Below are 27,348 nucleotides of genomic sequence, written 5' to 3' on the forward strand. Positions count from 1 at the left end.
ATCGTCTCTGAGCCTTGTTTCGGTGCGCGGTGCTGTTTTCTCTGTGAGTAGAAGAACTGAACGTTTGTTTGCATGCAGACACGGAATAACGCTCCAGGAGGTGATAACAGGTGATAGGAGGTGATGGGAGGTGGTAGGAGGTGGTGGGAGGTGAAAGGAGGTGATGGGAGGTGGTAGGAGGTGAAGGGAGGTGATGGGAGGTGGTGGGAGGTGATAAGAGGTGAAGGGAGGTGATGGGAGGTGGTGGGAGGTGATAAGAGGTGAAGGGCGGTGATGGGAGGTGATAAGAGGTGAACGGAGGTGAAGGGAGGTGATGGGAGGTGGTAGGAGGTGAAGGGAGGTGATGGGAGGTGGTGGGAGGTGATAAGAGGTGAACGGAGGTGAAGGGAGGTGGTAGGAGGTGAAGGGAGGTGATGGGAGGTGGTGGGAGGTGATAAGAGGTGAACGGAGGTGAAGGGAGGTGATGGGAGGTGGTAGGAGGTGAAGGGAGGTGGTGGGAGGTGATAAGAGGTGAACGGAGGTGAAGGGAGGTGATGGGAGGTGGTAGGAGGTGAAGGGAGGTGATGGGAGGTGGTGGGAGGTGATAAGAGGTGAACGGAGGTGTGGGCTGCTGGTTGATGACGTGACGGAGTCGTTACAACTAAAGGAGACACAGAAACACAGAACCGCATGCACCTGGTAACCCACGGCGACCGGGGATTTTTTTTTTTTTTTTTTTGGTGAAACTCTTAAATTCAAACAATAACATTTAGTGATGCAGCGCTCTGCTCTGTCTGCACTTCCTGTTTGGTCTTCAGGTCGGTGGAGAAGCTGCTACTCTGATAAAAACATGATTAAAAACACACAACCAGCGTCTGTCGTCGTCAGACAGGACGAGTCCTGATGTGTGACATGTTTGTTTGTTTGCTCTTCTGTCCTACGTGATGCTGATGTTTACTATGAACCTCCTCAGTGGGAACGTCGGAACGTCGCACTGCTTCCACGAGTCACAGTTAAATGCGGGACATGACCTGGTGTGTGTGTGTTGATGTGGTTGTTTGATTACTTGTAAAAAAACAAACAAACAAACAAACATCTGGGCGGGCTCTGGCAGTGGAGTCTGTATGTACACATGTGCCACGTCGCCCTGCGGAGGCGCTAGTAGGCCTCCAGCGAGTCGTCCCAGAATAAGCTCTGCACGTCCAGCATGGCGGCCAGCTCCAGCACGTGCTTCTGCAGGACGTTGCTCTCCACCGTGTCCTGCTTGGGCAGCTCCGGGTACGACTCCGGGAAGCTCCGCGACTCCTGCAGGCACCGAGACAACAACAACAAACAACAACGACAAGCTGTGACTCTCCGTTCACAACCAGCACACAGCGAAGGAGGTTCTGCAGGAAGTACGCTCCACTGTGGAGACGCAGTGGGCAGAGCTTCTATATATTTTTATATCTGCTTCAGAGCGGAGTGCTGTACTATGCAGCTCGATCTGTGGTTACCATGGTAACGTCAGGTTTAACATGGCGCCACTGGTTGTTTCTCATCTGTACGATGCATCTGAGGCGGCTTACCCGAAAGAGTTTATGCAGCCGCAGTGCAGCTGAGCAGAACACGAAGCGGATCAGCAGCAGCCGCAGGAACTCGTCACCGAAGAACTGCAGGAAGGCTTGATCTGAGAAATAATCACAAAACACGAGAGATGAACATTAAATCAACAGAGACTTCGTCTACAACGAGCTAATGTCACTGGAAGTCATCAAATACTCAAGTTTGTGAGATGAACAAGTTGAGAGCCGACTGCTCCACACGGAGCAGGAAGATCAAACCCTGATGAGGAACTGGTCCAAACTTCATCTCTTCATCATCATCGGTTCCTGAGTTCCTCGTGTTTGTGAGCAGCGTTCTGGTTCTGATTTCTCCGTGAACATGACCAGAAGGAACACGTCACATTTACTATCAAACTCTGGAAACCATCAACGGAGAATCTGGCGACGCTTCAGGAGGTCCGAGACCACGAAGACACGATCCTGGAGACGTGTCCTTAGAGACGTTCAGGACGTCTCCGTCCAACGCTGGAAGAAGAGCATCAGGAGAACCAGCTGGTTTTCTTTGAGGGTCGGAGTGAAACCACGGAGCTCTGCTGGACCTTCTGAGGCGTCCGAGGACAAACGTTCACTTCTAAGGACCCAAACTGGGTCGCCACGGTAACAGGGTTCTCCAACACGACAACACCATCGTAGCTCCTCGCCGCTCCTCCTCACCTGATTGGTCTCCCTGAGACGTCTCTCTGTTCCCCAGAAATGTTTCACAAACTTTGATGTTCGCTCTCTGATCAAGTTTCAGGAGTGAAAACCATCACAGACGCAGCAGAACGCTGCTCAAACACCAGTGGACCTCAGGAACTGAGGACGATTGGACCAGTTCCTCATCAGGGTTTGATCTTCCTGCAGTTGTCTTGGATCTTATTGATCTGCCCTTGTATACACATTCATACATACAGACCATCTTCAACTACAACGGTTGCAGCGTTGTTGTGTTTCTGTTACATTGAATCTGGTAGAGTTGCAGTTCAGACGTTTTATAACAGACTCTCTAACATCAGCGCCTCGTTGTTATAAAGGTGTTCCTCACTTGGAGGTCTGAGTCAGATTTACTGTCTTTCATTCTCCGTAGAGGTTCTTCATTCTGGAGCAATTAGTATTTTCCAGGCAAAAAAACTACAAACACCCAGCACACACTTCCGTTTCTGTTTCCAACATCCGTCTCATCGTCACGACACACCAGTTCCTACCGATGGTCCGGGAGCGAGTGATCATCTGACCGATGTCCCGGTACACTTTGCAGAGGAATTCTTGAGCTTTTTCCCAGAGTCCTCGTCGCATGTTGTTTAAGCCACACACGGAGGAGAAGGCCAGGAGAGGACTGTAGAGGAACAAGGTGAAGAGACTCCCCCGCTGGGACTGATCTGGACAGGTGAGGGACAGGACACAGGTGAGAGACAGGACACAGGTGAGGGACAGGACACAGGTGAGAGACAGGACACAGGTGAGGGACAGGACACAGGTGAGAGACAGGACACAGGTGAGGGACAGGACACAGGTGAGAGACAGGACACAGGTGAAAGACATGACACAGGTGAGGGACAGGACACACGTCAGAGACCAGATATAACTAATAAAATCCAGTGTTTCCCTTCGATTAGGACCTCCTGAAACAAACACATGTCCAAGTCAAAACTGTGAAACTGTGGGCAGAGCTCCACCTCTGCTGTGTTCCTGTCCTCTGATCTGTGTCTCAATGTGGGTGGAGCTCCACCTCTGCTATGTTCCTGTCCTCTGATCTGTGTCTCAATGTGGGTGGAGCTCCACCTCTGCTGATGTTCCTGTCCTCTGATCTGTGTCTCAATGTGGGTGGAGCTCCACCTCTGCTATGTTCCTGTCCTCTGATCTCTGTGTCTCACTGTGGGCGGAGCTCCACCTCTGCTGCACTGACACGGTGCGGAGCAGAGCGAGGGGAGATTGTCCAGTCGTTAATTGACAGCATCGTTCTCTCGAACAGATATATAATATTGGTCTCTGTGAGGGAAACACTGCATGTTGTTCGAACCTTCTGTGAGCTGGTAACCATGGTAACCACCTACTAGTAGCGGCAGGTTGGAGAACCCTGGTGTAGAGATGGACTAACAGAATAAATATGCAGAGTGTCACCAGCTTTCTGTCTTAATGATGGTAGAGTCACTCACCTTGAACACTCTTAGGATACACTGTGGGGGAGAGGAGGCACACCAGAGGCTGGCCGAACAGGTTGGTGAAATTCTGTTATCACAAGCAAAAGACAGAAGATGTGGTGTTATAGATTCACACACAGGAGGGAGGGTGCTCACATCATTTAGTCTGGAGCCTTTCTGGATGTTAACTGTCCCACTGAGACTCGTCCCTCCATGTCCCCGTCAACACTCATCTACAACCCTCTGATATAACGGGTCTACATACCTTATAGGCTGTGCTATTTGTAGAATCCACAATGACAAAAAGTGGCTTCCGGGTGAAGGGGAATAAATCTCCTGGATGAAGGCTGCAACATCACAAACAAGCACACGTAAGGAAACTTCATACAGAACACAGTGATGATGTCATCAGAGTGCTGCCCCGCTTCCACACACAGGATCTAAAGTTTCTGATTAACAATGAGGTCAGACTCAGAAGTAGAACACTGCTTCTACGGAGTTCTTCTTGGGTAAAGTAAAGTAAAGTAAAGTAAAGTAAAGTAAAGTAAAGTAAAGTAAAGTAAAGTAAAGTAAAGTAAAGTAACGTAAAGCAAAGTAAAGCTCTGAGACTCACATCAACATGAAACGTTTGCTGTTACACATTCTGAAATATTTCAGTCTTGTACAACCCTGTTTCCAAATAAAGTAGTTATGCCGTGTGAAATGTAGATAAAAACAGAATAGAACGATTTGCAAATCATGTAAACTCATATTTAATTGAACATATAACAAGACAACATATCAAATGTTGAAACAGAGAAACTTTATATTTTATAAAACATATCTGCTCATTCTGAATTTGATGTCAGCAACACGTCTCTATAAAGTTGTTCCAGGTTCATGTTCACCACTGTGCTGCATCACCTCTTCTTTTAACAACACTCTGTAAACATTTGGGAACTGAGGAGAGCAGTTTCTGGAGTTTTGAAAGTGAAATGTGGTCCCATTCTTGCCTGATGTAGGATTTCAGTTCAACAGTTCTCCTTTGTTGTATTTTTCATGTCATGATGCTCCAGATGTTTTCAATGATTGACAGGTCTGGACTGCAGGAGGTCAGTTTATCAGCGGACTCTTCTACTACGGAGCCATGCTGTTGGAATACGTGCAGAATGTGGTTGGACGTTGTTCTGCTGAAATAAACAAGACCTTCCCTGAAAGAGACGTTGTCTGGATGGCAGCATATGTTGCTCCAGAACCTGAATATATCATTCAGCATTAATGGTTCCTTCCAGATGTTCAAGCTACCCATGCCATGTGCACTAATGCATCCCTGTACCATCACAGATGCTGGCTTTTTTAAAATTTTGTATTATCTTATTGCTTCCTGTATGCTGTAGTGAAAAAAATTTCCCCTTGGGGATGAATAAAGTAACTACCTAACCTAACCTAACCTAACCTAACCTAACCTAACCTAACCTAACCTAACCTAACCTAACCTAACTGAGAGCTAATAACAAGCTGGATGGTCCCTCTCCTCTTTAACCTGGAGGATGCAGCGTCCATGATTTCCAAACAGAATCTCAGATTGTGATCCATCAGACCTCAGGACAGTTTTCGACTTCACCTCAGTCCATCTTCAATGATCTCGGTCCAGAGAAGGCGGCGGTGTTTCTGATCATGTTTCTATCTGGTTTCTTCTTTGGAGAGTTTTAACCTTCATTTGTGGACGCAGCAATGAACTGTGTTCACAGACGATGGTTTTCACAAGTGTTCCTGAGCCCATGCAGTGATTTCCACTCCAGAATAGTGTTTTTAATGCAGTGCTGCCTGAGGGCCCGAAGATCACCACCATCCAATAATAGTTTCCATCCTTGTCCCTTGTGTTCAGAGATTTCTCCAGATTCTCTGAATCTTTTAATGATATTATGAACTGCAGATGATGAAATACACTAATTCTTATCTTTAACTTTTCCAGTCTTTTGGTGACCCTGTCCCAATTTTTTTGAGACGTGTTGCTGGCATCAAATTCAAAATAAGCACATATTTTTCATCGAAAAATATTATTTCTCAGTTTTGACATTAGTTCTCTTGTCTTTGGTCTATTTTCTATTAAATATGGGTTTATATGATTTGCAAATCGCTGCATTCTGTTTTTATTTATATTTTACACAACGTCCCATCTTCTTTGTATTTAGTTCACAATTTGACTTTCATAAATAAAACATATTGATGTCCACACTGAAAAAAAAAAAATCGAGCAGCTCTCTTCACATAAATATTTGGTGCAATGATGAGTCATCAGTTCTCCAGGAAAGACACACTGAGTCTGTCCCCACAACCTGCAGTCTTTTGGGGCAAAGAGACAGATCCTCCTGCTGTGTGTATATATATATATATATATATATAAAAACATATGGTCCAAGTGTTTGTCCACTATTCTAAAGTAACAGCTGTTGTTTAACCGATGAGCAGCGGCTCAGAGATCGGAGGAAAAAACCCAGAGACACTCAATGAATCCGCCTCCCTCTAACGAATAAAATCTGGTCTCTGAGGCTGAACACAAACTGTTCAAATCAAACTGGAGATACAAGCTTCTGTGTTTTAATAAGGTCACAGTGAAGCACTGCTGTGTGCACCAGTCAGTCCTGAAACTGAACCTGGATCAGATGTTTATGATGACCTCTGTGATGTCTGATGTGTCTCTCTGTCTTTGTCCTCACTGTTTGAATTCTGCAGACCTGCCTGACTATAAAGTAGCTGAGTCATCATCCTCATCGTCCCAGTGTTTCCTAACTTTATGAAAATAAACATGAGGCAGATAAACGGCGTCTCACCAGTGCATTTCTTTCTGGGCTTGGTTCTTCTTCTGACCCGTCTCTCCGTTCACCACGTCCCGGTTGGTGTTTGTCAGAACTCCTCCGAAGTCGTACGGTCCTGCGGGAGACATGAAAGCCTGAGAAGACTCGACAGACTGTGACGTGGATCAGAAACTTCGTGAACAGAATGAACAGCAGCAACCAGGCTTGTTCTGCAGATCTTTGTAGCTTCAACAGTAAGAAACCTTCCATGTTTCCATTTTCAGATCGCTCTTAAAAAAATCACCTTCAATTGACAGATATCCCTCTAAAGCATCATGTTGATAATTCATAAAATGCAAATGATCGTTGGGTTTTCATGGAATAAGCGTCACCCGTCAGTGATGTCATCGTTGGTTTGTGAACGTTATCAATCCTCCAGTTCAGATTCTGTCCGTCACCATCTTGCTAGTTCGGAGCGGTTTGGAGCAGGAAGTGACCATATTTGGACGAGCTGGGGGAGGAGCCAGCGGTGAATCTGACCAATCTGATTGGAAACCTGACGATACTACGTCCCGCCCACCAATAGCTGTAACCTGGCCTGTCAATCAAACAGACACGCCCCCAAAAACAGGTCTTCTTGAATCTTCTTTTCTAATGAATGAGGGATTATTTTCAGATGGACCTCCAGAAAACTAAGAAGAAGGAGTGACTTTAGCTAACAACACCGAGATAACTGATGGACACATTTTATTCACTTTGGATTTGATGAGAGAAGTTGAATGGGAGTCTATGGAGCCGGAGGCTTTTTGGAGCCGACCTCTAGTGGCACTCGCTGGTATTGCAGCTGAAGACACTTCTGCATCGGAACCATTTTTCAGACCCGAAAGCTATGAACACTTTTATATCCAGTCTGTGGTTGTAACACAGTGGTCTGTGGGGAGTGACCTCGTTTGTGGAGCCTCAAGTGGCTGTTCAAGGAACTGCAGGCTTTGGTCTTAGTGTGTTAAAACAAGTTGATCTTTGTGAGTGTACAGCTTCATGAATCTGTTCTTTAGACAGAGGCTCTGAAAACATCTTTTGGGAACAAATTATTACAATATTCAGGAACATATGCATATACAGTCTGGTGTAATATAAAAACCATTTTACCTTCATAATCTGAGTGTCCGGTTGGGAAGACTCCGGTCGCTGACAGGTAGACGAGCAGGACACTGTTGGCAGGTAATTCCTGAAAATAAAAGAAATGACAAGTAATAAAGATAAATATGAAACTGAGCCTAACTTCAATGCAACATGAACATCGAAAATGATCAGATGTGCCTGAAGTCAGACGGACCTTAAAAGAGGCCGACAGGAAGGTGAAGAGCTGACTGAAGGTCGGCTTGTACAGCAGGTACTTGTGAGGGTTCTCTCTTTTAGCCGGCTTCTCACTCGGTTCCTGAGGAGAGAACTTATACATGAATAAAAACAGTTCAGGTTTACTTCAGTGTTTCACAGTAACACGTTAATACAACGTCCTTGTGTTATTGGAGCAAAACGAAACAGGAAGTTGATGGCTTCTTTCTTCATGGTGTAAAAACTCCGGGGGATTTCTCTCCCTTTACTTTTCAGCTCATATCTCGGTCTACGTTGGGGCGAGCCATTAAAGCTATATCTTGTTTGTTTCAGGACAATCTGGGCTATCTAGATTTGTTGTCATTTAATTTGATAATACTCAGAGATATTTTATAGTTGCCTTTATACTAAGGAAAAAAATAATTTCGTCCTTTAAAATTGATTGTATCTCATCAGAAAATATTGGTAGTAGAGACATCTTGTTATAACTGCATAGAGGAGATTGTGTAGAATCTTGTTAATATCTGAACCATGTTTGCGGGACACTGTGTGACTCAGCATCTCTTCCGAGGCCCCTGACCACAGAGACCCCATGGTGACACTCACCAGCGCCCCCTGTTTGGAGGTCTGTGTGGCCAGGTTCACAGGTTCCCTCTCCAGAGCTTGAAGCATGCGGAACATGTCGATGGTCAACTCGCTGAACTTCACCTGAAAAAACAACAAAGAACAACGAGGAGGTCAACGACCTGCTGCACCACTGAAGAAGAAGAAGAGTGTGGAGGACTCAGGTTTTACAGGAGAATAAAAGAAAAGAAGAGAACAAACAGGACTTTTATCGTCGCTATAAACCAGTGTGATCAGGATTTTAGTGTTTTGGTCAGTGAGGTGGAATTTTTTTTTAGATTTTTTTTTAGATTTTATACACTTTATTAATCCCCGAGGGGAAATTTCTTCACTACAGCAGGGGGGCTCTCAGGGGGGAGCTGCTGCAGCAGGCTGCCACTAGCGCGGCGCCAGGTAACCTGACCTGAGGTGCATGTTTTTGGATGATGGGAGGAAGCCGGAGAACCCGGAGAGAACCCACGCAAGCACAGGGAGAACATGCAAACTCCGCACAGAAAGGCCCAGGACCGGATTCGAACCCAGAACCTTTTTTGCTGTGAGGTGACAGTGCTAACCACTGCACCACCGTGGCCCGCGGGGGGCGCTGCAGAGCACTAGAAGAGATGAAGAACATGTTCTACAGTGACTGAGAGCACAAATGAGTCCAAATAGACACACAGAGAGGAAGAGTAGCATGATGACCTGCAGACTGCAGAATACGACTGAAGGTAGTCGAACATCCTGGTACTTTTAGCATCCTACATGTAACATGGGACATACTAAATCTGTTCCTGGCGTACTATATGATGTTAGTGTGGATACTGGAATATATTAAATATGATGTTAGTGTGGATACTGGAACATATTAAATATGATGTTACTATGGATACTGGAACATATTAAATATGATGTTACTATGGATACTGGAACACAGGGAAGATGTTTGTGACCTTTAGGCTACGTGGAGAAAGTTTGAACTGTCTGAACTCTGTTTGTATCTCAGAGAAGTTTCTCAATTTAAAAAAACTTCTTAATGCATCAAAATCTCTTCGGTCCTTCAAATGAAGTCAGTTAGTGGTTCTGTTCTGAGGTGGGATCACGATAAGTCCACCAGAACCATGTGCTCCGGTTGGTTCTCCCCCAGTACCACAGGTTGGACCCTACAGGTGACGGGCGGTTCTGTGTGTGTGTCAGCAGACCAGAATCAGTGGGTTAGAACCTGGTTGTTACAGTTGCCGATGATTAGTGCGTCGGCGAGGACGAGCTGCCCGACCACCATGCCTTGTTCCAGCGGAGGAACGCTGCCCTCCAGCAGACGGTTGCTGGTGACGACCACCGAGTTGTTGTCGTTCAGAACCACCGCCGGGTCAGCCTGGTGTTGACACAGAGACACAGAAGAGGATGAGTGGAACACATCCTGGATGATGAAGCAGAGAGCAGTGATTGATGCCGACGGTCCGTCACCTCGATGAACGCCGCCACCTCCTGCAGAACCAGGTTCCACTCCAGCTGATCCTCCGTGTTGAAGCGCTGAGTATAGTCCTCTATCTCCTCAGACAACTCCTGCACACAGACGGACAGAGAGACAGACGGACAGAGAGACGGACGGACAGAAGAATGTTTCAGATTACAAATGTCTCTTTCAGACAAGAGAAACTTATTTCTCATATTAATTTGATCAGAGGCTAATTTGCCATTTTATTCTGAAAGGACAAAGAGGAAGCGGTTCTGAGGTCCAGAGGAGGACGCCACGTCCCTCTGAACTTACCTTCACCAGAACTTTGACCAGGTCCATCTTGTTCAGCAGTAAACACACGACGATATAGCGAGCGTAGTATCGAAGCTTCTTCACCACCAACTCAGGCCTGAAGAGACAGAGGACAAGAGAGAGATGAGAGGACAAGAGAGAGACACGAGAGAGAGAGAGAGAGAGAGAGAGAGAGACAAGAGAGGAGAGAGAGAGAGAGAGAGAGAGAGAGAGAGAGGAGAGAGGAGAGAGAAGAGAGAGGAGAGAGACAAGAGAGATGAGAGGAGACAAGAGAATAATGAGTCAGACAGACACAGACTGTAAAACACTGTCACAACTCCAGCCCGATGATTGTATTTTAAAAATGTGTCCAAAGATTTGAATATTTACTAAGTGAACACTTTTACTTCAGGAAGTTCACCCTCAATATTTTCAGAATAAAGAGCTCACCTGTCCTCTTTGTTAACCTGGAAGTAGTAGGAGCGCTGACGGATCGCTGAGTAGAAGGAAAAGGCCTCATTCAGGTAACTGGTTTCTGAGGTACGAAGGCTGTTGACAAGGAGGAGGAGGAGGAGGAGCAGGAGGAGGAGGAAGAGGAAGAAGGAATATAATAGCAGGTTGAATATGTCTGTTATTTGTGGTGTGTCGTCTGAATTCACAGTGATGAAGATGTATTTTGTAATGAACACTCTTCCTCATCCTCATGTTTGTAAATGAAGCAGCAGCCAGCCTGCCTGCCTGCCTGCCTGCCTGCCTGCCTGCCTGCCTGCCTGCCTGTCTGTCTGTCTGTCTGTCTGTCTGTCTGTCTGTCTGTCTGTCTGTCTGTCTGAAGGTCTTGTCTGTCTGTCTGTCTGCCTGCCTGCCTGCCTGTCTGTCTGTCTGTCTGTGACTCACTAGTAGTGGTAGTAAAGCTGTCCAATCTTGGATGCGACCTCCCCGATCTGCCATCTCTTCAGGCCGTAGCGGCTGTCCAGAACCTGCCTGTCAGGAAACACAAATAAAGCCCTGAGCACCGGACACTGACCCGCACAGGGAGACGAGGACGCTGTGAGTCACCGAGTGTCATTAAACACATCCTGTTATAATCTGCATCATCACAGCTGATTTCTACCTGAGACACCGACAGTGAGAGGACAGTAACCTGTGCTGCTGCTGGAACTTCCACAGCTTGGTGTAGACGTCAAACGTCCGGCCGAAGTAGGACTGCCACTGCTTGTGTCCATACTGAGGAAGGTCTCTGCAGAGGGACACGACAGAGACGGACGATAACACACCAAATAGGACAGAGTTAAAGGAACAGTTCGCCGTGTTGTTCAATGCAGTTATCAGCCATTGTTGTGGTGTTTCAGATCGGCGCAAATCATTTGTACTCATTTAATACTCCACAATTAATTTGTACAGAAAATGAAATGATTTCAGGTTCAAACACTTTTATACACATTTACATAAAAAGTGGTCTGCACTGATTTTCTGTGGTTCACTGACCGATCATAAAAAACAGCCTTATTCAATGATTTGATTTCTGAATGTGTTCATTTGATGAGCTCGTTCTGTCCGACCAATCAGAGATCGTCTGTCAGGAAACGTCTCCATCATTCTGCTGTTTGGTGTCTGCTTGAAGAAAGAGAATCAAAAACCTCAATAATGACTCATATTATAAATATTTATATTAATTATGATGGGTCTTCTGAATTCTGCCATAACTTGTACAATCTATAGATGTTTGTTTAAATAACTTGGATAATTTGTAAATCTTAAAGCTTTGTGATTCAATTGATTTAACTTTAATCTGGTGTTTTATTTCCGTATATTGTCTCTGAATGACCTCGTGATGAAAGATGCGTTCAGGCTGCAGGGAGACGATTGGTGGATCCTGAAGTGTTGTAAATGTTCCATCAGTGAATCAGTGCAAACTTAAAAACTACGACAACTTCAGCTGATTGTCAAAATCAAACAGAAATATATGAATGTGAATTTCTCAGCTTCTAAAATAATTAGAGCTACAGATGTGTGATGCGTTCAGGTGTTTCGGTTATTTCCGGTTTGAGACAACACTAGCCTGTCCACATTCAAGTGGTAAGAGCACTAACATGTTAGTGTTCTACATAAGAGAAGTCTTTCTTTCAGTCTTATTAAAGATCCACAGTTTAAATAAATTTCGTTCTCACATCACAGAACAAATGTCAGTCAGGAATAGAAACTCTTTCTGTGTTTCCCAGCCAGCTCCTGTATTTTTCCACTGGTGCACCGTCCTGCCATAAAGAGTGACACTAAAACGAGCTGCTTCTTAGCGGTGGTTTAGAGTTGGGAGCATCTGAAACTGAAGAGACCCTCATCCTGTTTCACTGGGTCTTCAGTCTGAGCTGCTGGAACCACTTTTATTTTGAAGGGACTTTGTCCTCACGATGTCGACCTGCAAACCCACTTCTGTATCGGTGAAGAGACCCGGTCGGATTTTCAGTACGTTTGACTGGAAGAGATGACATGTAGTAGCGTCTCCATGTAAACGGCGCAGGTTGGATTGTGATTATGGTGACTCCTGACAACTATTCGTCCCTGCTAGTTAAGCTGCAACCCAAAGTGATGTCACCTGCTGGTTAGTGAGCTGCATTATGAAGCCTCCAGTCTGACAGTTACACCGTTACTGTTTTGGACCCAGAAATGAGCTGGGGAGGAACCAGCGGTGGATCTGAACTCGAGAACACTAAGCCCCGCCCACCTACACCGGAAACCTGACTGCACCCACAGACCGTTTATAAAAGTGTTCGTAGCTTCCAGGTCTGAAAAATGGTTCCGATGCAGAAGTGTCTTCAGCTGCAATACCAGCGAGTGCCACTAGAGGTCGGCTCCAAGAAGCCTCCGGCTCCATAGACTCCCATTCAACTTCTCTCATCAAATCCAAAGTGAATAAAATGTGTCCATCAGTTATCTCGGTGTTGTTAGCTAAAGTCACTCCTTCTTATTAGTTTTCTGGAGGTCCATCTGAAAATAATCCCTCATTCATTAGAAAAGAAGATTCAAGAAGACCTGTTTTTGGGGGCGTGTCTGTTTGATTGACAGGCCTGTGGTGCAGTCAGGTTACAGCTATCGGTGGGCGGGACGTAGTATCGTCAGGTTTCCAATCAGATCAGTCAGATCCACCCAGGGAGGGTGTAGCTCAGACGGTAGAGTGGGTTGCACACTAATCAGAAGGTTGGTGGTTCGATCCCCAGCTCCTCCTGTCCACATGCCTAAGTGTCCTTGAGCAAGACACTGAACCCTAAGTTGCTCCCGGTGGTGAACCATCAGTGTGTGCATGTTCTCCTGATGGCAGCACCTTGCATGGTGATCTCTCTCATTAGTGTGTGAATGGGTGAATGGAAAAACATGTTAAAGCACTTTGAGACCAAAAGGTGATAAAGCACTATACAAGTACAGACCATTTACTGCTGGCTCCTCCCTCAGCTCATCCAAACATGGTCACTTCCTGCTCCAAACCTCTCTGAACTAGCAAGATGGTGACAGAGAGAATCTGAACTGGAGGCTTCATAACGTTCACAAACCAACGATGACATCACTGATGGCCGGTGGTTAAAACTAGTAAACCTGAACACTCTGAAGTGGCGTCTCTTCTCTTGGCTCAAGTTTCCTCATCGGAACAATAACAATACTTCAGTTTTGATAGTTTTCTGAAACCAGTTTGGTAAAAAGATGTAAACGTGATATGTCTGTTCTTCTCTGTTTGTCCCGCGCTGTCCTGTTGGCTCGTCACCAGCTGACAGATTCACGACTCAGCAGGAAATCTCTGACTACAGATGGCTGCTTTGTCTGTTTGCAGCTCTGCAGCCTTTCTCAGCTTATTGTGATGTCCACGGTAACAACATCACGAGGAAGACATCCAACATGCTGAAGCATTCGTTATTGAAAAATCCGTCTGAGGATGAAATAAAACATCCTGCGAGGTGTTTGGAGAAACTCTCTGAACGCTGAGACCCTCTGAGGTCTGAATGAGAGCGGCTGCTTCTTCTACAGGCGTAATGGAGCGTTTATCTCTGAACGTCAGGCTGCAACGGCTTTCACAGCATCAGCAGCAAACCTGAGGTCACGCAGAGGTCATCCAGAGGTCAAACAACGACCGTAACGGTTTCTGGTTCTGGAGTCCCTCCCTCACAACCTGCTGCCCTCTCAGCAGGTGAGGAGGTTCCTCTTTCAACATGTAGGGAGGTCACGGTACCGAGCAAACACCTGCAGGTGGACCGGACTTCAGGAGGTGTTAGCTTAAACATCTCTTAGCAGCCGACACTACTAGAGAAATTTGTGTTTAAAACAGGACTCTCGACACTGAACTGTAAAAATAATTCATTATGTTCTGATGCCCCAAAAAAGGCATGTTTACATGAGTTCATGTCATAAACAACTGTTAGTCTTCTAGGAGCATCTTTGGTTTCTGATCAATGATCCAGAATATCAATCCGCTGATATTAACTTCCTGCAGATGGTGAAGATGAACGTGTTCAGAGACATCGGACAAATTTAAAAGAAGGGTAGATTTTATCTGAATTTCCAGGTTGTCTGAAAGACAACACAAGTTAATGTGTTTTTCCAGCCTCTATATCTGAATTAATGTTGTATCAATACATGTTTGATATCAATATCATAAGATATCTCTTTACTTGAAGCCTTTAATTTGCTACTCCTGAAGCTCTCTTGCACTTGAACTATCGTGCCTTCAAAATGCATATCGCTTAATTTATTTATTATTTTAACTCTGTCTGTGTTTAATTTTATGCATTTCTTTTCTTTTCTATATTTTTAAAATGTTCCTTTATATGTGAAACACTGTATGCCATTTTCTTTGGTAATTGGGCTGGATTTTGTTGGATTAAAGGTGTTATACAAATAGTGTTATATTATTATAATGATGATGATTATTATTATATTATGGGCTGTTTCATCAATCCTCCATTTAAAGAAGTAGAGGCTGCAATGAGTAAATAATAAACAGTCAACGGACTGGTGTGTCATGTGATTATCGTTCAGTTGAAGCGCTGCAGGAGGAATGAAACATAGACTCCCGTCTCCTCTGCAGCAGCCATGGTGCGTTCAGGGTCGGCGTGCTGCATGCAGGGGAGTCGCTGTGCTTGTTGTAGGACAGAACACACAGTCAACTCTCCATTAATAATGCAGGTTTATCAACACGTCTGATCGTAGGACCGGACCGGACCGACCGTGGGGACAGAATCCAACGTCTCCATGTCCAGATTGTAATAACGTTGTAGGGACGACTCGTTCACAACACATTTACACAATCAGATTTCTGAGGTTGTTTCCTGTACAGTGTGTCCTCCGTCTATCTGTCTGAGTCCTGTCTGTCCGTCTGTCTGTCTGTGTCATCTGTTTGTCCAGCTGTTTTCCTCTTCATCAGATCCAGAGGCCTGGTCTTCCTCGGTTCTGACCGGTTCTGCCTCTGAGTGAGTGCAGCAGCCATTCTGCGGGACGGCAGCAGGTCCAGATCGATGGCAGGAATTGACTCGTGCTGTTTACGGCTATTTTTACGACTGTCCTGATTCAGAAGTTTAAACCTTTTTTATTTTTTCTTCTCGTGATTATATAAGCGAAGCAATTATCAGCTGAGCATCACTGACCCATTTACACCCTTTATAGGCTAGTTGGGGAGCGACTGGTGCTGCAGTGCCGGTCCGATGCGGATCACGCTTCATCACAGTAACTTCACACAGCTGATAACAGCCGCTGTCAGCGTGGTGACAAACACATCTGGTGGGAAATGTTCTAAAGCGACCGGAGCTGCAGATTCCTGTTTCTCAGAACCAGTTATTAAAGTTCTGTTCATGTGGCGCTGCAGGAGATGGACGCAGCAGCTCTCCACACTGAAGCTGTGGACACCATTGATTCCTGTCTGGATGCTGGTTTCTGTGTTTGAATGGAGGGACAGGAGAGAGGAGAGATAACAGCATGCAGCCGTTCAGACATCAGACTGGATATAAAACTATATAAAACCAGATTGGATATAAAACTATATAAAACCACAGACTGGATATAAAACTATATAAAACCAGATTGGATATAAAACTATATAAAACCACAGACTGGATATAAAACTATATAAAACCAGACTGGATATAAAACTATATAAAACCACAGACTGGATATAAAACTATATAAAAACCATAGACAGGATATAAAACTCTATAAAACCAGACTGGATATAAAACTATATAAAACCATAGACTGGACATAAAACTATATAAAACCATAGACTGGATATAAAACTATATAAAACCAGACTGGATATAAAACTATATAAAACCAGACTGGATATAAAACTATATAAAACCATAGACTGGATATAAAACTATATAAAACCATAGACTGGATATAAAACTATATAAAACCAGACTGGATATAAAACTATATAAAACCAGACTGGATATAAAACTCTATAAAACCAGACTGGATATAAAACTCTATAAAACCATAGACTGGACATAAAACTATATAAAACCATAGACTGGACATAAAACTATATAAAACCACAGACTGGATATAAAACTCTATAAAACCATAGACTGGACATAAAACTCTATAAAACCAGACTGGATATAAAATTATATAAAACCACAGACTGGATATAAAACTATATAAAACCATAGACTGGATATAAAAGAGTTCGTAGCTTCAGGTCTGTAAAATGGTTCCAGAAGTGTCTTCAGCTGCAATACCAGCGAGTGCCACTAGAGGTCGGCTCCAAAAAGCCTCCGGCTCCATAGACTCCCATTCAACTTCTCTCATCAAATCCAAAGTGAATAAAATGTGTCCATCAGTTATCTCGGTGTTGTTAGCTAAAGTCACTCCTTCTTATTAGTTTTCTGGAGGTCCATCTGAAAATAATCCCTCATTCATTAGAAAAGAAGATTCAAGAAGACCTGTTTTTGGGGGCGTGTCTGTTTGATTGACAGGCCTGTGGTGCAGTCAGGTTACAGCTATCGGTGGGCGGGACGTAGTATCGTCAGGTTTCCAATCAGATCAGTCAGATCCACCGCTGGCTCCTCCCCCAGCTCGTCTAAATATGGTCACTTCCTGCTCCAAACCGCTCCGAACTAACAAAGATGGTGACGGACAGAATCTGAACTGGAGGCTTCATAATGTTCACAAACCAACGATGACATCACTGATGGATGATGACATCACTGATGGTTGATGACATCACTGATGGTTCTGATTGGTTGTGTTGTACTTTAATGTTGAATCGTGTTGTCTCAAACTGCAAACTGCTGTTCTGCACTGACCGGAAACAACTGAAACATGTGAACACATCACCTGTCAACATATCTGCAGCTATAATTATTTTACCCAGAATTCAACATGTTTTTGTTTCCTCTGTTTAACACCCTATGAACATTAATTCTTCTGCAGCTTCCTCAGACGCTGCAGTTTGAAATAATTTCCCTCCCTTTCTGCTGCATATCCAAGACGGCGCCTGTTGAATGTGTGACGTGCCCTCCAAACATCAGAACACCAGCGGTGGGGCTGCAGACCCGTCCGGTTCAGAACCACCGGGTCCAACATGGAGGAGCTCACACTGACCTCAGCCCATTGAAGAGTTGCTTGGACTTGTCCAGCAGGTAGCAGAAGTCTGTGACCGTCTTCCGTTCACCTAGCGGGATGTCGTCCTCGGTCTCAGCTCCAGTCATGACTTCTCACACCTGGTCGCAAAACACAAGAGACACGGTGAGACAGGAAGTGCACCGGAGGGGCGAGGACGAATACAAGACGCGGAGGACCACAGAGAACTGGTGACCAGCTGTCCACCATGTTAAAGTATTGATGTCGGACATGCTGATTGGTCCTCTCACCACCGCCGGCTGTGGAGCGCCTCACCGCTGACCTACTTCAATATGAACAGAACGAAGGAACTACGGAGGAAGTGCGTCACGTGGTCACCTTTTTTAGTCTGACCTGGGATGTCCCAGATTTCTGTCTCACACCGGCTCCAGCCTCCAGTTCTCTGAAGAGGATGTCAGGTCACAGCTCCAATCAGGCTCCGCCCCCTCAAACTGAAGTTTATTCTGAGACGAAGTTTATTCTGTCGTCACGACAGACGGGACTGTGTTCAAGTTTCAGATTTATATTGATCACATGGGGGCGGAGCCTAAACGGCCCAACAGGTAGTCTGCAGAACAAACACAGCCCAGAACTATCTACAACTGTCATCAATAGAACCATCATCAGTAGAACCATCATCAGTAGAACTATCATCAGTAGAACTATCATCAATAGAACTATCATCAATAGAACTGTCATCAGTAGAACCGTCATCAGTAGAACTATTATCAGTAGAACTATCATCAATAGAACCATCATCAGTAGAAATATCCTCAGTAGAACTATCATCAATAGAACCAGCATCAATAGAACCGTCATCAGTAGAACTATCATCAGTAGAACTATCATCAATAGAACTATCATCAATAGAACTATCATCAATAGAACCATCATCAGTAGAACCGTCATCAGTAGAACTATCATCAGTAGAACTATCATCAATAGAACTATCATCAATAGAACTGTCATCAGTAGAACCGTCATCAGTAGAACTATTATCAGTAGAACTATCATCAATAGAACCATCATCAGTAGAAATATCCTCAGTAGAACTATCATCAATAGAACCAGCATCAATAGAACCATCATCAGTAGAACTGTCATCAATAGAACTGTTATCAGTACAACCGTCATCAGTAGAGCTATCATCAATAGAACTGTCATCAGTAGAACCGTCATTAGTAGAACTATCATTAATAGAACTGTCATCAGTAGAACCGTCATCAGTAGAACTATCATCAATAGAACTATCATCAATAGAACTGTTATCAGTACAACCGTCATCAGTAGAACTATCATCAATAGAACTGTCATCAGTACAACCGTCATTAGTAGAACTATCATCAATAGAACTGTCATCAATAGAACCATCATCAGTAGAACTATCATCAATAGAACTATCATCAATAGAACTGTTATCAGTAGAACCGTCATCAGTAGAACTATCATCAATAGAATTGTCATCAGTAGAAGCGTCATTAGTAGAACTATCATCAATAGAACTGTCATCAGTAGAACCGTCATCAGTAGAACTATTATCAGTAGAACTATCATCAATAGAACCATCATCAGTAGAACTATCATCAGTAGAACTATCATCAATAGAACCAGCATCAATAGAACTATCATCAATAGAACTGTCATCAGTAGAACCGTCATCAGTAGAACTATTATCAGTAGAACTATCATTAGTAGAACTATCATCAATAGAACTGTCATCAGTAGAACTATCATCAATAGAACCAGCATCAATAGAACTATCATCAATAGAACTATCATCAGTAGAACCATCATCAGTAGAACTATTATCAGTAGAACTATCATTAGTAGAACTATCATCAATAGAACTGTCATCAGTAGAACTATTATCAGTAGAACTATCATCAATAGAACCATCATCAGTAGAACTATCATCAGTAGACTATCATCAATAGAACCAGCATCAATAGAACGATCATCAATAGAACCGTCATCAGTAGAACCGTCATCAGTAGAACTATCATCAGTAGAACTATCATCAATAGAACCATCATCAGTAGAACTATCATCAATAGAACTGTTATCAGTAGAACCGTCATCAGAACTATCATCAATAGATCTGTCATCAGTAGAACCATCATTAGTAGAACTATCATCAATAGAACTATCATCAATAGAACTGTCATCAGTAGAACCATCATCAGTAGAACTATCATCAGTAGAACTATCATAAATAGAACCATCATCAGTAGAACTATCATCAGTAGAACTATCATAAATAGAACCATCATCAGTAGAACCATCATTAGTAGAACTATCATCAATAGAACTATCATCAATAGAACTGTCATCAGTAGAACCATCATCAGTAGAACTATCATCAGTAGAACTATCATAAATAGAACCATCATCAGTAGAACCATCATCAGTAGAACTATCATCAGTAGAACTATCATAAATAGAACCATCATCAGTAGAACTATCATCAGTAGAACCATCATCAGTAGAACTATCATCAGTAGAACTATCATCAATAGAACTGTCATCAGTAGAACCATCATCAGTAGAACTATCATCAGTAGAACTATCATAAATAGAACCATCATCAGTAGAACTATCATCAGTAGAACCATCATCAGTAGAACTATCATCAGTAGAACTATCATAAATAGAACCATCATCAGTAGAACCATCATTAGTAGAACTATCATCAATAGAACTATCATCAATAGAACTGTCATCAGTAGAACCATCATCAGTAGAACTATCATCAGTAGAACTATCATAAATAGAACCATCATCAGTAGAACCATCATCAGTAGAACTATCATCAGTAGAACTGTCATCAGTAGAACCATCATCAGTAGAACTATCATCAGTAGAACTATCATCAATAGAACCAGCATCAATAGAACTATCATCAGTAGAACTATCATCAATAGAACTGTTATGAGTAGAACCGTCATCAGAACTATCATCAATAGAACTGTCATCAGTCCCCCAGAGGACCCGGACCACAGAGTCAGACAGTCCTTTCTGCCGAGGACGCTTTCTAACGGATCTCCAGAACCACCCTAACCCTAACCCTAACCACAGTCAACCTCCAGAACCACAGTCAACCTCCAGAACCACAGTTAACCTCCAGAACCACAATCAACCCGCAGTGACCGGAGGTGTAGGAGGAGAGGAAGAGGTATGGAGGCCATCTGGAGGTTTACAGAACAGCATGTCACTAAACATGAGCACATCCTCCTCCATCACCCCTGTCCTTCCATCACCCCCATCCCTCCATCACCTCCATCCCTCCATCATCCCTCCATCACCTGTCCCTCCATCACCTCTGTCCCTCCATCACCTCCGTCCCTCCATCACCTCCATCCCTCAATCACCTCTGTCCCTCCATCACCTCTGTCCCTCCATCCCTCCATCACCTCTGTCCCTCCATCATCCCCATCCCTCCATCACCTCTGTCCCTCCATCACCTCCATCCCTCCATCACCTCCATCCCTCCTTCAACTCCATCCCTCCATCCGTCCACCACCTCCATCTCTCCAACACCTCTGTCCCTCCAACACCTCCATCTCTCCTTCACCTCCATCTCTCCATCCCTCCTTCACCTCCATCTCTCCATCACCTACGTCCCTCCATCACCTCCATTCCCATATTCCTCCATTCTTTCATCACCTCATTCCCTCCATCACCCCCATCCCTCCATCACCTCCATCCCTCCATCACCTCTGTCCCTCCATCACCTCTGTCCCTCCATCACCTCCGTCCCTCCATCACCTCCATCCCTCAATCACCTCTGTCCCTCCATCACCTCCATCCCTCAATCACCTCTGTCCCTCCATCACCTCTGTCCCTCCATCACCTCCGTCCCTCCATCCCTCCATCACCTCTGTCCCTCCATCATCCCCATCCCTCCATCACCTCCATCTCCTCCATCACCTCCGTCCTTCCATTCCCTCCATCCCTCCATCACCTCTGTCCCTCCATCATCCCCATCCCTCCATCACCTCTGTTCCTCCACCACCCCCATCCCTCCATCACCTCCGTCCCTCCATCACCTCCATCCCTCCTTCAACTGCATCCCTCCATCCCTCCTTCAACTCCATCTCTCCATCACCTCCATCCGTCCACCACCTCCATCTCTCCATCCCTCCTTCACCGCCATCTCTCCATCCCTCCTTCACCTGCATCTCTCCATCACCTCCGTCCCTTCATCACCTCCGTCCCTCCATCACCTCCATTCCCATATTCCTCCATCCATTCATCAACTCATTCCCTCCATCACCTCCATCCCTTCATCACCACCATCACCTCCGTCCCTCCATTACCTCTGTCCATTTATCACCTCCTTCCCTCCATCACCTCCGTCCCTCCATCACCTCCGTCCCTCCATCACCCCTGTCCTTCCATCACCCCCGTCCCTCCATCACCTCTGTCCCTCCATCACCTCTGTCCCTCCATCACCCCCGTCCCTCCATTACCTCCGTCCATTTATCACCCCAGTCCCTCCATCACCTCCGTCCCTCCATCACCCCCATCCCTCCATCACCTCTGTCCCTCCATCACCTCCATCCCTCCTTCAACTCCATCTCTCCATCACTTCCATCCGTCCACCACCTCCATCTCTCTAACACCCTGTCCCTCCAACACCTCTGTCCCGCCAACACCTCCATCTCTCCATCTCTCCATCCCTCCTTCACTTCCATCTCTCCATCACCTCCGTCCCTTCATCACCTAGGTCCCTCCATCACCTCCATTCCCATATTCCTCCATCCATTCATCAACTCATTCCCCCATCCCTTCATCACCACCAACACCTCCGTCCCTCCATTACCTCCGTCCATTTATCACCTCCTTCCCTCCATCACCTCCATCCCTCCATCACCTCCTTCCCTCCATCACCTCTGTCCATTCATCACCCCAGTCCCTCCATCACCTCCGTCCCTCCATCACCCCATCCCTCCATCACCTCTGTCCCTCCATCACCTCCATCCCTCCTTCAACTCCATCTCTCCATCACCTCCATCCGTCCACCACCTCCATCTCTCCAACACCTCTGTCCCTCCAACACCTCCATCTCTCCATCTCTCCATCCCTCCTTCACCTCCATCTCTCCATCACCTTCGTCCCTTCATCACCTACGTCCCTCCATCACCTCCATTCCCATATTCTTCCATCCATTCATCACCTCATTCCCTCCATCACCTCCATCCCTTCATCACCACCATTACCTCCGTCCATTTATCACCTCCTTCCCTCCATCACCTCCGTCCATTCATCACCCCAGTCCCTCCATCACCTCTGTCCCTCCATCACCTCTGTCCCTCCATCACCCCATCCCTCCATCACCTCCGTCCCTCCATCCAACTCCATATCTCCATCACCTCCATCAACCTCTGTCCCTCCAACACCTCCGTCCATTTATCACCTCCTTCCCTCCATCACCTCCGTCCATTCATCACCCCAGTCCCTCCATCCCCCCATCCCTCCATCACCTCCGTCCCTCCATCACCTCCATCCCTCCTTCAACTCCATATCTCCATCACCTCCATCACCACATCTCTCCAACACCTCTGTCCCTCCAACACCTCCATCTCTCCATCACCTCCGTCCATTTATCACCTCCTTCCCTCCATCACCTCCGTCACCACCACCAGGACAGCTCTCCGTTACCGTCGCAACAAAACTCACACCTGCATGCTAATGTGTGGACACCGGGGATGACACCGGGGAAGACCCCCGGTACCCGCCGGGTACCTGGCGGGTGTCAGCGGGTCACCCACCCCCCGTCCTCCCGCCTCTCCTCCCCTCTCCACCTTACCTCGGCTAACGCTGATAACAGGAGGCTCCTCCACAGATGCTCCTCAACGATCAGAGAAAAAGACACGAGCAGCTCCGGCGGTGCAGCTGCACGTTCTGGGCATCTCACCGTGTTCCGGTCCAGCGGAGCGCCGCGTGTCCCCGCAGAGTGGACGGTACCGCCGTCTGTCAGAGCCCGGCTCGGTCTGTGAAGCAGACTGGTGTCCTGTGACAGGCGGCAGCAGACAGGAGGAGGCAGGCTGAGGACAGCAGCTGGCTCTGCTCCACTACGACTGGCTAGCTACTTCCGGGTCATCTTTTTCAAAATAAGACGCAACAACCAAAAATGTTGAGACATAGAAATTAATTGTGGATGGTTTTACATTTAATACACTGCAAACAGTTAAAATATTCTTAAAAGACTTTTTATAAATTAGTTTCCGCGAAATTTTAAATAAAGTCGCAATTAATTTTTAAACCTTCAAATATTTTCATTTATGTATTATAACATAACATAACATAACATAACATAACATAACATAACATAACATAACATAACATAACATAACATAATATAATGTACTGTAATATAATATAATATAATATACTTTTTCTTTTGTATGAAAAATAATGAATGTTACCAAATTAAAAGTCAGGAATCACATTGTTTTGGAGTCCAACCATTCTTATTCACATCTTCCCCATAGACTGTATATAAGAGTTGGGGTAGCCCTGACTCTTCCCCAGAAGATACCGGTGACATCACCTATGTAAAACAGGTGATTTTACAATCTTTTACAAAAATGTAGACTCATTAGATTCCAATTAAACCAAATTCTCAAAAAAGTCATTACAAGAGTTTATATAATTAACTATTTTAATCTTAACTTTCATCTTCAGAAGTAAAAGGAATGACAGATTCCTTGTTTGTAGGTTCACACACAAACACATACACAGGGATGAATGGATGAATGGATGGGACAGCAACCTTTGACCTTTTGACTTCTGATCACCAAAACCAAAATACTTCATTGTTGTCCAAATGAACATTTGTGCCAAATTTGAAGAAAGTCCCCCGAGGCTTTCCTAAAAGAACACAAGCACAAGAATGGGAAAGATGGCGCAAGGTCACGGTGATATTGACCTTTGATCCCTAAACTATAATTAGTTCATTCTTGAATTGAAGTGAACATTTGTGCCAAATTTGAAGAAAGTCCCTAAAGGCATTATTGAGATACTGTATTGCGTTCACGAAGAAGTGGTGAACAGACAGACGACCCAACAGCGCCTCCTGCTGACTGTCGCAGGCACAGAGGAATCAAAATGAAGCATCCAGGTGGGAAAGGTAGAAGAACACTTCCTGTTAGGTTAGGTTAGGTAGTTACTTTATTAATCCCCGAGGGGAATTTTTTTTCGCTACAGCACCATACAGGAAGCAATAAGATAATAATGGAACAATAGAAAGCAATAAAACAGCAGTAAAATAGCAGTAAAAATATAAAATATAAAATGCACAGTATATACAGTACAGTATATATATATATATATATATATATATATATATATATATATATATATATATATATATATATATATATATATATATATATATATATATATATATATATATATTATATACAAACAACCAAGAACACAGTCAACAGTGTTATTGTACTGTGATGCATTTTGCCAGAGGTGAGTTATTGTACAGTCTTATTGCGGTCGGCAGGAATGATCTCCTGTATCTGTCCTTGTGACAGCGGAGCTGGAGGAGTCTTTTGGAGAACGTCCTCCTCTGTCCCTGCAGCAGGTGGTGGAGAGGGTGGACAGGATTATCCAAGATGGACAATAGTTTGTTCAGCGTCCTCCTCTCCACCACCTTTTCCAGACTGTCCAGATTGTAGCCGATGATGGAGCCGGCCTTCTTAACCAGTTTGTTAAGTCTGTTGGTGTCTCCGGCTCCAATGCTGCTCCCCCAGCAGACCCCAGCGAAGTACAAAGCACTGGCCACAACAGACTGGTAGAACATCTCCAACATCTCGCTGCACACATTGAAGGATCGAAGTTTCCTCAAGAAAGAGTCGACTCATCACCTTCTTGTAGACAGCGTTGATGTTGGTCTTCCAGTTCAGTCTGTTGTCGATGGACACACCCAGGTACTTGTACTCCTCCACCATGTCCACCTCCTCTCCCAGAACTCTCAGCAGTTGTGGAGCCGTCGTCTTCCTCCTGAAGTCGACCACCATCTCTCTGGTCTTGGCCACGTTCAGGAGCAGCTGATTCCTTCCCGCCCACTCCACAAAGTCCTCCACTACTGCCCTGTACTCGTCCTCCCGTCCATCCCTTATACATCCTGCCACTGCAGAGTCATCAGAGAACTTCTGCAGATGGCAGGACTCTGAGTTGTACTGGAAGTCAGTTGTGTATAAGGTGAACAGGAAGGGAGACAGAACAGTTCCCTGAGGAGCTCCAGTACCACTGACCACCGTATCAGACAGCACACTGCCCAGACGGACAAACTGTGGTCTGCCTGTCAGGTAGTCAGTGATCCAGGAGACGGTGGACACGTCCACCCCCACCACCCGCAGCTTCTCACTCAGCAGCAGTGGTTGGATGGTGTTGAATGCACTGGAGAAATCAAAGAAAGTGATTCTCACAGAGTCACCGGTTCCATCCAGGTGAGACTGAGCTCGTTGCAGCAGGTAGATGATGGCGTCGTCCACTCCCACATGAGGCTGGTACGCAAATTGCAGCGGGTCCAGAGAAGATTTCACCAGCGGCCTGAGGTGGGCCAAGACCAGCCTCTCCAGCACCTTCATCACATGAGATGTGAGGGCAACCGGTCGGTAGTCGTTGAGGCCAGATGGAGTCGTCTTCTTAGGGACAGGAACCAGGCAGGACATATTCCACAGCACCGGGACCTCCTCCTGCTTCAGGCTCAGGTTGAAGAGGTGTTGTAGGACCTCAGCCAGCTGGACGGCGCAGGTCTTCAGGACCACGGGGCTGATGCTGTCAGGGCCTGCAGCCTTGCACTGGTGGAGTCTCTCCAGCTGTCTCCTAACCTGGCCAGTCATCACAGAGAGGGGGGTGAGGGGTGTGGGGGGGTCAAGGTGTCGATGGAGGAAGAGCCCTTTGAGATTGAGGGCTCTATGCAGCTCACCAGGGGGGGCAGAGGGGGGAGGCAGCAGAGGTGTAAGGTGTGGAGACAGATGAGGGTGGTGAACTAAACCTGTTGAAGCAACAGTTTAGCTCACTTGACCTCTCCAGGTTCCCCCTGGTTGTTTCTCTCCAGGTTCCCCCTGGTTGTTCCTCTCCAGGTTCCCCCTGATTGTTCCTCTCCAGGTTCCCCCTGGTTGTTCCTCTCCAGGTTCCCCCTGATTGTTCCTCTCCAGGTTCCCCCTGGTTGTCTCTCTCTCCCCTTGAACCCAGTAATCTCCTTCATACCGGTCCACACCTCCCTCACGTTGTTCTGCTGGAGTTTGGCCTCCAGCTTCCTCCTGTAGGAGTCCTTGCACTCCCTCATCTTCTCCTTCAGGTGGCGCTGCACTCTCCTGAGCTCCTCCCTGTCCCCAGACCTGAAGGCTGCTTTCTTCTTATTAAGAAGAACTTTCACGTCACTGGTGATCCACGGTTTATTGTTGGGGAAGCATTTTACAGTCCGGGATGGTACGGTGGTGTGTTCACAGAATTTGATGTATTCTGTGATACAGTCCGTCATGCTGTTGATGTCCTCCCCATGTGGTCCACACAGCACATCCCAGTCTGTGGACTCAAAGCAGTCCTGCAGGGCGTCT

General features: G+C 45.5%; 1 protein-coding gene across 2 annotated transcripts; it reads right to left on the minus strand.

The window, feature by feature from the left end:
• Nucleotides 1–407: 407 nt before the first annotated feature.
• On the minus strand, nt 408–23,835 carry scai (suppressor of cancer cell invasion). 2 transcript variants are annotated; one of them, XM_069717309.1, is made up of 17 exons: nt 23,577–23,835; nt 17,750–17,868; nt 11,307–11,402; nt 11,060–11,146; nt 10,616–10,714; nt 10,187–10,283; nt 9,883–9,981; nt 9,638–9,790; nt 8,422–8,523; nt 7,817–7,918; nt 7,630–7,708; nt 6,517–6,616; nt 3,969–4,050; nt 3,719–3,791; nt 2,768–2,941; nt 1,548–1,648; nt 408–1,284 (listed from the first exon to the last, which is right to left on the minus strand). In XM_069717309.1, exons 2-17 carry the CDS (start codon nt 17,854–17,856, stop codon nt 1,138–1,140), a joined length of 1,698 nt encoding a protein of 565 aa, XP_069573410.1. In that variant the 5' UTR covers nt 17,857–17,868; nt 23,577–23,835; the 3' UTR covers nt 408–1,137. The 2 variants fall into 2 exon arrangements, with proteins under 2 accessions (XP_069573410.1, XP_069573408.1); XM_069717307.1 differs by having other exon boundaries at nt 7,817–7,930.
• Between the last annotated feature and the right edge of the window lie 3,513 nt (nt 23,836–27,348).

This window comes from Brachyistius frenatus, unplaced genomic scaffold (genome assembly GCF_029030835.1).
Source record: "Brachyistius frenatus isolate BFR_SWC_R1_liver_20210118 unplaced genomic scaffold, ASM2903083v1 Contig_172, whole genome shotgun sequence".
NCBI classification, from domain to species: Eukaryota; Metazoa; Chordata; class Actinopteri; family Embiotocidae; genus Brachyistius; species Brachyistius frenatus.